Source organism: Gorilla gorilla, chromosome 14 (assembly GCF_029281585.2).
Source record: "Gorilla gorilla gorilla isolate KB3781 chromosome 14, NHGRI_mGorGor1-v2.1_pri, whole genome shotgun sequence".
NCBI lineage: Eukaryota > Metazoa > Chordata > Mammalia > Primates > Hominidae > Gorilla > Gorilla gorilla.
Window position 1 is genome coordinate 127,726,364 of NC_073238.2, and position 12,172 is coordinate 127,738,535.

Genomic DNA, 12,172 nt, shown 5'->3' on the forward strand with positions numbered 1-12,172 from the left:
AAAACTGCCAGGCTTGTCAGACGTCAGTGACACAAGACAGCCCTTTACTTCTCAAATGTTTGATCCATGTTTATCTCTCTGCTGTTAGGAAGTGTTTCGCTGTGAAACACTAGTTCAGACCTTCAGAAGCTGCTTCGGTACTTTGTGGTGAGATCATGAGCCACAGAGTGGAGTGTTTTGATTTTGAGGGGCTACGATATTTTGACAGCTTTGCAAGTTTCTGCAGTTCCTTATTTGGATTTCCTGGGTCAGCACTGACTTTTCTCTATGCTGTGTTTGGTTTTGCCTCCCTCAGGCTGCAGGAGAAAGCTGCGGACACCATCGAGGCCCTGCAGAAGGCCGGGATCAAGGTCTGGGTTCTCACGGGAGACAAGATGGAGACGGCCGCGGCCACGTGCTACGCCTGCAAGCTCTTCCGCAGGAACACGCAGCTGCTGGAGCTGACCACCAAGAGGATCGAGGAGCAGAGCCTGCACGACGTCCTGTTCGAGCTGAGCAAGACGGTCCTGCGCCACAGCGGGAGCCTGACCAGAGACAACCTCTCCGGGTAGGCAGCGCGTCCCCGCCCCCACCCCCACACTCCCGCAAAAGGGGCTTCAGACCCAGTGGCCTTCACCTGCAAGTCAGGGAACCGCATTGTCTCTACTGGGAATTCAGTTCTCCCCTGGGGCATTAATGCCAGCTTCTTAGGGGTCAGGTGAACACTGGGAACAAAACGGGCTGTTTTTTCCAGCAATTGTGATGTGTCTTTTTCACATATGTGTGTGTATGTGTGTATGTTCAGTTTCACACTGCCGGCTAACAGATGCAAAAAGACATGATGGATAAAATATTTTGAGTGGGATAATTCTCATCTGTTTCTGAGACTTAGGGGCTCTGCTTCAGGCACCTTCAAGCATCTGCTGGAGGAAGTAGAGATATTAATAATGCATGGTTGTTCGTCTAAGACGAAGTGGTACATGCCCAAGAGTTGTTTTTTTCCCAAGAATATTCAGTAGTTTATTCAGATACATTTTATCGATGCTGTCCTTACTGGTGTTAGATGCATTATCTGAGATTAGATGTTATTTGAATCATTTCAGTTTCATTCATGTAGATAAAGCGAAAGCAGCTCTCTAATTTACACAAATGTTAAGTTATTCATAAATAGCACAGATAATTCCCTCTACCTGATCTGCAATCTGCAGAACTCCTTTTAGGGATTAGAGGGGTTTTTTTTGTTGTTTTTTGTTTTTTGTTTTTGAGATGGAGCCTCACTCTGTCGCCCAGGCTGGAGTGCAGTGATCTTGGCTCACTGTGACCTCCGCCTCCCAGGTTCAAACAATTCTCCTGCCTCAGCTTCCCAAGTAGCTGGGATTAAAAGCGCTCATCTTTTAATAGAGACGGAGTTTCACCATGTTGGCCAGGCTGGTCTTGAACTCCTGACCTCAGGTGATCCACCCGCCTTGGCTTCCCAAAGTGCTGGGATTACAGGTGTGAGCCACCACATCCAGCCTCCTTGTCATTTTGAAACCCAGCAAAGAGGAGATTATGACCATGTTCTTTCCAACTTAGGTCATCCAGGCAGAAACCCAAGGACTTAGCTGTAAAGACTGTGACCAAGAAGGTTGAGAGTAAAGACTGACCAAGATCTTAGACCACAAGATCAACGCCTTCCTGTTGTTTCAAAAGTACAGGGACTTAACGAGTCCACAAAGAGAGTCTGCACTTGCTTTACCTAAAATAGGAATGTTTCATAAAATACACTCTTAAATATCGACAAAGGTGTTATGTTCAATACTATAAAAATTGTATTGGTAAAACAAGAAACACTAGTTTCTTAATCCCATGGATTTGTAGCATCTGTCGATATCCAAAAACAATACAGTCTTCTAAAATCTATAGATTTAGTGACCGAGCAATCTTTCTGACTCACGTACTCTAACAGACTTTCAGCAGATATGCAGGACTACGGTTTAATTATCGACGGAGCTGCGCTGTCTCTGATAATGAAGCCTCGAGAAGACGGGAGTTCCGGCAACTACAGGGAGCTCTTCCTGGAAATCTGCCGGAGCTGCAGCGCGGTGCTCTGCTGCCGCATGGCGCCCTTGCAGAAGGCTCAGGTGCTGCCCACCCGTCCTCGATATCTGGTGGTCAGGGCGTCCAAAACGCTGAAAACCTTCCGTTAGGTCTCACCACCTCAGATTGTTAAACAATCTAGCAGGGTACCACCTGTTAAAAACAGAAGCAACCGTGATAGAGATTTAAAACGCAGATCTTGTTTTGCTTGTCGGACCAGCCTCCGTGATTAGTGGGTGATGACCAGTCAGACGTATGACCCTTCCAGATGCAGGGGCCAGGACAGCTGCCCTGGCTGACTTCTGTTAAAAAAAAAAAGCTATCTCAATCACTCCTGAGAATCTACACTAAAGGTGTAAGGGAAGGGAGCTGACATTACTGAGCACCTAGTGTGTGCCTCCTACAGATACGAATGCATTTAGTCTCAAAATAACCCTCTCAGACAAATGAGGGCACCAACTTTACAAATGGGAATAATTTGCCGAAAAGGCTGCAGTTGGGAAATGCCACGAGGATTCAACTTGTCTTGTCCATCAAACTCCAAACGTCTCACGCGGCCATGTTCTTGTGGGAAACGCACACCTGAAGTTTTTTCTTTAAATAGTTTTGAAAGCACTATGGAATATATGTGTAAACATGGATGTCTTTCTGGTATCAGGAAGCCTAGAAAAGTTCCGACTTTGTTATACCACATTTTAGATATGATAGGCCAATTTCTCTTGAACTGTTCATGAATAAATCCATCATTGGTCAGAGCAACCCAGTGGTTAAGGTAAAATGCGTCTCACACAAACTCTGGAAACCAAGGAGGTGAAAAGTTGAGCCTTTATGCATGTGGGTGCACTAATCTGTCAATTTCACTAAAAACGCAGAACCAGGGTCCTCAGAATGACAAGCTGAGCCTAGAGCATTCACAGACCTTCCATGTGAGGAAGACGGTTTGATGTCCTCCTCTCCCTCACATGCGTAACTGCACATAAACCTTACAGAATTACTTCCCAAACGGAACAGCAACTAAGGATTTGCCATTCGCTCTTCATGTATTGCATAGTACTTTTTTTAAGTTCTCACTGGCTTTTGAAACATTTCATACAAATTAACTTGTGTTTCAGTTTCCTGTCTTGAAACAAGAAGGCACCCACATGTTTCCCCCCATCTCTTCATTCTTACAGCTTGAACTGTTACATTTAGGCACATAGATGGGGAAAAGATTATAAAGAAGTTGACTAAAAACTTGGAAATTATTTTTACATAAAATTGTCATATTTGATTTTGCACATTACAAATTTGAAAATTAAAATAGCATTAGAAATAGTTTATGTTTAGTAATAGATGCTTTATACCAAATAGCTTGAAGTACCTTGGAATAGTGATCTTACAGAATGCAGGGTTCACATTTGCCCCTGTGTATTTAAATATATTTTCCCAGGATTTACACACTTTTCCATATATTTAAATAGAGGAATATAACAATAACTACAAGCTACTTCATATATCTCACATCTCTACCGCCAAAGTATGTCTACCAGCCTTTTCCAGCTCACGTCATTTTAATCATACCTCATTTCTTTTACTTTATTTTGTTTTGCTTTCAATATGAAAAAGGTTTTATCGTATATGGAGAAAACAGAATGTCGTAAATTAGCTCTAAGTAGTTAATTTTTTTATTTGCCTAGGCTAACTTTTTATCTTTGTTATTTCTGCCTAGTGAATGAATAACCTGTTCAGAAGTGAAACACAGAAGATAAATTCCGCATTTCTTTCTTTTGCAGATTGTTAAATTAATCAAATTTTCAAAAGAGCACCCAATCACGTTAGCAATTGGCGATGGTGCAAATGATGTCAGCATGATTCTGGAAGCGCACGTGGGCATAGGTGAGCTTCGTCCTTGCTGCTGGCACATCCTGGTGGCCAGGTCACCCCTTCGCTAGACAAAGGCCCATGGCAGCACGCAGGTGCATTCAGGACACCCCCGTCACCACCCTCGTGTGTGACCGGGAAGGCTCATGATGATGGTTTCATCCGTTCTTCTCCCCGTCCCTGCCCTGTGTGTGGTGTGCAGAAAGCATTTCTTCAGCTCCTTCACCTCCGTCTTCTAGGTGTCATCGGCAAGGAAGGCCGCCAGGCTGCCAGGAACAGCGACTATGCAATCCCAAAGTTTAAGCATTTGAAGAAGATGCTGCTTGTTCACGGGCATTTTTATTACATTAGGATATCTGAGCTCGTGCAGTACTTCTTTTATAAGGTAGGAGGATCGCCGCTCCCCCTCATGGTTTTAGCAGCAGGTCACGCACAGGGTGGCACGACCCTTGTCTGAGCCACTTGATGCCACAAGAGGTCATTGATCTCCAAGCAGCAGCAACTGTCAGAAAGGAAGGGGTGAATCTGATTGCAGTCATCTCCTGCTTAGCTGTGACTTTGCTTTTTACAGTTTCCATTACCTACAGTCAACCCATGCCCAAAAATATCAAACGGAAAATTGCAGAAATAAACAGTTCCTCAGTTTTAAATTGCATGCCATTCCGAGCAGCGTGATGAAGTCTCACGCCATCCTGCTGTCTCCTTCCTGGGATGTGGCTTGTCCCTTTGTCCGGTGTGCCGATGCTGTGTGTACACTACCTGCCCCTCAGTCACTCTGTAGCTGTCTTGGTGATGAGGTTGACAGATCACAAGAATAAGGGTGAATATGACACAATAATATATTTTAAGAGGAGGAGGGAGAGACCAAATTCATGTAACTTTGATCACGGTATATTATTATAGTTATTCTGTGTTTTGTTGTTACTCTTTTACTGCACCTACTTTATAAATTAAACTTTATCATGGGTGTGTATGTGTACGAACACACATACCCATCTAGAGCACAGACAGGGTTCAGGACCATCCGCAGATTCTGCATCCCCCCAGGGTATGGGAATGTACCCCTGAGGATAAATAGGGCCTGCCGTGCCGTGGGAGGAGACCCCTAGCCCTTTTCTCCCCCCACAGAATTGAGTGTGGAACCAGTGAGAACCTTTCAGGTGGAAATGTTTGAGGAAGGGTATTTTAGAATTCCTTATTCACTGTGCAGTTCGATTCTTTCCCGTTTATACTGATACCTGCATTGCCTTCTTGTTTCTCTTGGAGCTGACAAATTCCCCCTATACGTTGTCTGTCCTGAGTGGCCAAAACGTGGTCACATGTGCATTTCAGTTGCCCCTGAAATAAGAGAAAGCTTTCTAGAACCCATTAGTGCTGTTCTGCCGCACGCTGGGTGCACGTGGATCCCTCCTCCCATGTGGGGTGGGCCACGTTGGTAGGTGGCGGCTGCCTCCCTCTGTCCCATCACCGAACTAACAGTTCTGCCTTGCCTTTCAGAACGTCTGCTTCATCTTCCCTCAGTTTTTATACCAGTTCTTCTGTGGGTTTTCACAACAGGTCAGTCCTAGGGTCTTCAGGGACAGGCTGTCTGAGCCTTCTTTTCCTTCCCGCAGTGGGTGGCTGCTGTGGGGAGGGGAGACTTGGGAATGAGCAGCACTCCTTGGCACCACGAGGAAGCCAGGGTGCCCAGCAGCAGGCGGGGGTGAAGGGTCGGGCCTGGGGAGGGGGAGCCACGGAGCCGAGGAGTTGCCGTCCTGGAGGCCGCTTGTTCCATGTCTTCTGAAACTGCCGTGGCCCTGAGATGCGGGCCAGTGATGATGTGGTCTCCTCAGGGCCCAGCAGTGCTGGGCTGGGCATCCTGACGCCACTGCAAGAATTAACTCCAACTCGAGGTCCTTGTGGACATGGGCTACCCCGGTGCCTGGCGCATTAACACATGCAACGTGCCCATAGGGGAAGAAGACAGTTCCCATCCGGGAGGGGTGAAGGACCCCCCGGGCATCTGCCCTAGGTGGACACCTCCTTCTGTCACATGTGTGCTCAGTGGTTGGCAGGCCAACTGCCTTCATGGGAAGTGACTGCGACCAGAGTCACTGAAGCTTGAAGATGGCAATCAGAATTGCAAATGTTTTCTGTGACTTTTTTCCTTTTTTTTTTTTTTTCTTGAAGTTTGTGCTGATAGAATGGGATGAGTCAGTGTTAGGCTTTTTGCCAGCTGTGACTTTCATCCTGAAATCACAGTTGATATCACAGACCCTAGTTTATATTGTTAAGCTTTGAAAAGCGCTCTGGTCTTTCTATGCATTTCAGAAAGAAAATATATTTAATCAAAAGATCCAAAAAGTTTGTAACAATGCACTGAGATGCCACTTCTTGTGACTTTCCTCTTACAGACTTTGTACGACACCGCGTATCTGACCCTCTACAACATCAGCTTCACCTCCCTCCCCATCCTCCTGTACAGCCTCATGGAGCAGCATGTTGGCATCGACGTGCTCAAGAGAGACCCGACCCTGTACAGGTACCATCCTCCAAACAGCCTCTCCTGAGAGCAGAGAGAATAACTAGGCAGCACTCTGGCAGTTCCTTCCAATAGCCACCTGGCAGACCCCAGTTGAGGGCCAGAAGCATTCGGCATCTGCTGATACTCTTGCTTGGTCAGGAGCTTATTTAAACTGGAAGCAACATAGCTCAAATGGAGATTCTTCAAGTCTTGCTGGATGGTTTACGCTGCATTTGGAACGTCTGTGTGGAGCCAGTTTGCACTTTCCTGTGCTTTCTGACAGACCTGAGGGAGCCGGGGTACAAGCGTCTTCCTCGTTGTGACCCTAGGGAATCTGTGGCCTAAGTTATCCTTTAAAACCATGTGTGTTCCATTCAGTGAGAAAAAAAACAAAAATTAACAGCTCTGGTTTCAGGGTGTCTTTTCTCCCCGTTATTTTTTTAAAATAATATGGAAGAGATATTTTTCTGCTATTTCAGAAATGCCCCCAAGGTCTCTGGCAGATTCAATATGTTACTGTTTTCCATGGTCTTTTAAATTGTATTAGTCCATTTTCATCTTGCTGTGAAGACATACCTGAGACTGGGTGATTTATGAAGGAAGGAGGTTTAATGGACTCACAGTTCCACATGGCTGGGGAGGCCTCACAATCATGACAGAAGGCATGAGGAGCAAAGGCACGTCTTACATGGTGGCAGACAGGAGACCGTGTGCAGGAGAACCTTCCTTTATAAAACCATCAGATATCGTGAGACTTAGTCACTATTATGAGAACAACATGGGAAAAAACCACCCCCATGACTCAATCACTGCCCACCAGGTCCCTCCCATGACACGTGGGGATCATAGGAGCTACAATTCAAGATGAGATTTGGGTGAGGACACAGCCAAACCCTATCATAAATTAAAATTTTATTTTTCAGATAATTTTACATCCATATGCAGTTGTAAGAAATAATAGATTCCGTGGGCCCTGATCCCATGTCCCTTAGTGGTGACACGCAAGAAACTGCAGTCCAGCATCACATCCAGTGTACTGATGTTGGTGCCGTTCACCCGTTCCCTTATTCAGATCACCCAGCTTTCCCTGCACTCATGTACGTGTGTGTACATGACACGTGTATGTGTGTGTTCAGTTCTGTGCAGTCTTCTCACATGCGTGTTTCCTGCATCCACCACCATAGCCAAGACCACTCACTTCCCTGCCTGGGATTCTGCAGGAATCCGTGCATCGGCCTCACTGCCCTCATCAGAATATTTAGCCATTCTGTGGGATCTTGACGGCTTGGATCCAAAAATAATCACTGTAGGTGATTAAGGATGATGATAAAAAGGCAAACTTCTGAGTTTGTTGTACATCTTTAATAATTGGGAATAAATCTAAGAAAATGGGAGAAGATATACTGTTCTAGACATGTGTCTGAAAGGAATCCTGCAAATTCTGTCTTATTGAACAGGCAGGAGTAAGGTGTCACATCAGGCGTAAGGTGTCACGTCAGGCGTAAGGTGTCACAGCAGGCGTAAGGTGTCACGTCAGGCGTAAGGTGTCACAGCAGGCATAAGGTGTCACAAGCTCGGTGAATGTCAGGTGTGTGCCTTGTGTTCTCTGTTCGTTACTTTCAGAAGCAGCAGCGTGTGGCCGCATCTCTGTGCCTATGACGATATTTCGGTGAATATGAGAGAGAAAATATCTGAGCAAAAGTTAGCCAAGGACATGAGTGGGTAGTGAAATGCTGGTTGTGACGAACATGCCACATTTGTGGCCAGAGCACAAACTTGATGTTTACTGGCCGTGCACATCTTATCCCATGAAGACAACGTCCAGGGATGGCCACCCCAGAGCCTGGGGGAGGTGCCGGGCCCTGATTCTCGACGACACACACTGTGCACCTTTCTCCTCACCAGGGACGTCGCCAAGAATGCCCTGCTGCGCTGGCGCGTGTTCATCTACTGGACGCTCCTGGGACTGTTTGACGCACTGGTGTTCTTCTTTGGTGCTTATTTCGTGTTTGAAAATACAACTGTGACAAGCAACGGGCAGGTCAGTACAGAGCTCGATAGCACTGACTTAGCTGCTTAGGAATAAACCCTCCCAAGCCCATATGATGATTTTGCCAAAGCAGAATTCAGTGCAGCCCATGCAGCTTCCCAGCGGGGTCCATCACCACCTGCGCAGTAATTCAGTGCAGCTCGCGCAGCTTCCCAGCGGGGTCCATCACCACCTGCGCAGTAATTCAGTGCAAGCCACGCAGCTTCCCAGCGGGGTCCATCACCACCTGCGCAGTAATTCAGTGCAGGCCACGCAGCTTCCCAGCGGGGTCCATCACCACCTGCGCAGTAATTCAGTGCAGGCCACGCAGCTTCCCAGCGGGGTCCATCACCACCTGCGCAGTAATTCAGTGCGGCCCAGGCAGCTTCCCACCGGGGTCCATCACCACCCGCGCAGTAATTCAGTGCAGGCCACGTAGCTTCCCAGCGGGGTCCATCACCACCTGCGCAGTAATTCAGTGCAGGCCACGCAGCTTCCCAGCGGGGTCCATCACCACATGGGCAATAATTCAGTGCAGCCCATGCAGCTTCCCAGCGGGGTCCATCACCACCTGCGCAGTAATTCAGTGCGGGCCACGCAGCTTCCCAGCGGGGTCCATCACCACCTGCGCAGTAATTCAGTGCGGGCCACGCAGCTTCCCAGCGGGGTCCATCACCACCTGCGCAGTAATTCAGTGCGGGCCACGCAGCTTCCCAGCGGGGTCCATCACCACCTGCGCAGTAATTCAGTGCGGGCCACGCAGCTTCCCAGCGGGGTCCATCACCACCTGCGCAGTAATTCAGTGCGGGCCACGCAGCTTCCCAGCGGGGTCCATCACCACCTGCGCAGTAATTCAGTGCGGGCCACGCAGCTTCCCAGCGGGGTCCATCACCACCTGCGCAGTAATTCAGTGCGGGCCACGCAGCTTCCCAGCGGGGTCCATCACCACCTGCGCAGTAATTCAGTGCGGGCCACGCAGCTTCCCAGCGGGGTCCATCACCACCTGCGCAGTAATTCAGTGCGGGCCACGCAGCTTCCCAGCGGGGTCCATCACCACCTGCGCAGTAATTCAGTGCGGGCCACGCAGCTTCCCAGCGGGGTCCATCACCACCTGCGCAGTAATTCAGTGCGGGCCACGCAGCTTCCCAGCGGGGTCCATCATCACCTGCGCAGTAATTCAGTGCGGGCCACGCAGCTTCCCAGCGGGGTCCATCACCACCTGCGCAGTAATTCAGTGCGGGCCACGCAGCTTCCCAGCGGGGTCCATCACCACCTGTGCAGTAATTCAGTGCGGGCCACGCAGCTTCCCAGCGGGGTCCATCACCACCTGTGCAGTAATTCAGTGCAGCCCATGCAGCTTCCCAGCGGGGTCCATCACCACATGTGCGTAGCTCTGGGTCACTTTAAAGATCGTGTTATCTGAGTGCTCAGTGTTGCTGTAAGGAAATGTCCTGCTGAAGTTTTGTTTTTTGTTGTTGTTGTTGTTGAGACGGAGTCTCGCTCTGTTGCCCAGGTTGGAGTGCAATGGCGCAATCTTGGCTCACTGCAAGCTCCACCTCCTGGGTTCACGCCATTCTCCTGCCTCAGCTTCCCAAGTAGCTGGGACTACTGGCGCCCGCCACCACGCCCGGCTGACTTTTTGAATTTTTAGTAGAGACGGGGTTTTAACCATGTTAGCCAGGATGGTCTCCATCTCCTGACCTCAGGTGATCTGCCCGCCTTGGCCTCCCGAAGTGCTGGGATTACAGGCGTGAGCCACCATGCACGGCCAGCCTGCTGAGGTTTTCAGACTTTATCTCTGTAACTAACAGTTCACCATCAGCTTGTTACCTAGTGGTACCATTATACCATTTAGACATTGCGTTTTTGATGTGGGAATGAATTCCACGTTGAGCCCGTGTTAGGTTTCCCCGAGTACCATACTTAGTCGGCTTCCTCTGTGATGAGTAGATTTGTAGTTTTCTAGCGGACATTCACTCTCTGGTTGTTTGCCTAACCCCTGGGGGTTTGTTTTATTTGTATCTTGCTTTTTTCTTTTTGCCACTGGCGTCCCTTCCCACCCTCAGATAATGACTACCAACACACATATGGTAAGACAATCATGGGTTTGTCGTTTCTCTGTGTTTTTGGAGTGCATTACAAATGAAATATTTCTCGAAAATATTTTCAAACGTGACTTCCTGTGTGCTTTGTCGGTAGAAACGCTGTTAGCCGCTGCTGCCCCACGCACCCCAGAGCTAGCTCTGTGTTAGAAGGGTGTGTGCGCCTCCTGACGCACATCCTTGCTGTGTTCCCTCGGTTTCCATGTCAGGGTGGCCCGTTGAGCCAGGGATGTTTTCCGAATTGACTGGATTCATGGGAGCTTCCCTCGATTTTAAATTAAAGGCAGCACAGGCATGTGTGGGAGGCCCGGTGGGGCCCTGTGCTTCCTGAGAGAGCCACACCAGGCATTCGGTAGATGTCAGAGACCATCCCTGCTTAAATGCCTCAGGCAGACACCAGCGCTGACCTCGGAGAAAGTCCCTCTTCAGCAGCCCCTTCTGGGTGACTTCTAAACAGAAATCGGCTTCGTTCCTTGTTTAGCCTCTCTCCCTGTGTGTTTGTCCCTCAGACTGCTGGGTTCAAACACAAAAGTCCTGCTGTGTGTCCTGTGCACCATTTACCTGCTTTAGTCATTTTCATTTCTCTTTACTAAACACTGCTGTTATCCTTCGTCATCACTTAAATCAGTTTTTACCAGGTCTATCTTGAGAATCCATTCAAATATTATTTCACTGTTTTAAAAGCTTTAAGTTTTCTAGAACTTTTTCTTTGTCTTTATTTTAATTGAATAATTCCTGAATGCCACCAGGCCATGAACGTCATCAAACAGAGCTACCTGTTGATTCTTTTGTATCTTTTATGAGATTTTCCTCCGGGTTGGGCTTACGTAAGCATCTCGTGTAGCCCTTAGAGAGAACTAAGAGGTAGTGTCCTGAGCACTGAGATTCCAGGCTCCTGGCGGCTGCCGATGGCAATAGCAAGTCCCCTTTTTCCCACACTTGATTTTCCAGTTTTCTCTCACAAACACCGTCCTGGTTCACTACAACCACCCTATCAGCTGGACGTTCAGATCATGTGAAAGCTGAGGAAAGAGAAGTTCGGACAGACTAGACACCCTGTGCAGTGTCAGCTCCCGAGGGGCAGGGCCTGGGTCATACCCGGACGTCCGGCACCAGACTTCATGGTGTTGCCCAGTGCGGCCTCTGGGTTGTTCTAGTTCCAAATTTCAGCGTGAATGTGAAGGTGCCTCCCAAGAGCCCCCGGAGATGGACTTCAGGGGCAAGGACACGGGCGCCACTGTCCTGGGAGGGCTGCCCGGCTGTGCTCCTGAATGAGGTGCTGGCAACGCTGTGCCAGGGGCTTCTCTCAGCCTTCCTGGCAGGGTCTCTGCAGCGTCTCCGCCTTCTCGGATCCCTGGACCCCTGGCGTGTCCCCAGTCAGCTGCACCTGGTGGTCAGTGGGCACTGTGGCTCTGCTGCCTTCCTGGGATCCGAGGATTTCTACTAGCTCCTGTTTCCTGGTCTCTTCCGGCTATACCCTCCAGCCCCTGGCTATGTCCTGGAAGGTAGCTTGAGCCCCCACGGAACCCGCGTGCAGCCCCGGGGTGATGCCAGCACTCAGGGAACTTGGGGGCAGTCCTAGTGGCTGACAGCTCTCTTGGTCCTTATGTAGCAATTTGG

At 48.9% G+C, this 12,172-nt stretch overlaps 1 protein-coding gene across 8 annotated transcripts in view; it reads left to right on the forward strand.

Annotated features, from left to right (window-relative positions):
* Positions 1-12,172, forward strand: part of ATP11A (ATPase phospholipid transporting 11A) — a 196,372-nt gene that overhangs the window by 164,306 nt on the left and 19,894 nt on the right. For all 8 annotated transcript variants that reach the window (XM_019039791.4, XM_019039792.4, XM_019039793.4 and 5 more), the window contains exons 19-25: positions 296-547; positions 1,928-2,102; positions 3,831-3,933; positions 4,158-4,303; positions 5,416-5,475; positions 6,312-6,439; positions 8,327-8,462. In XM_019039791.4, coding sequence (XP_018895336.3) covers positions 296-547; positions 1,928-2,102; positions 3,831-3,933; positions 4,158-4,303; positions 5,416-5,475; positions 6,312-6,439; positions 8,327-8,462 — 1,000 coding nt within the window. The remainder of the gene's footprint in view (positions 1-295; positions 548-1,927; positions 2,103-3,830; positions 3,934-4,157; positions 4,304-5,415; positions 5,476-6,311; positions 6,440-8,326; positions 8,463-12,172) is intronic.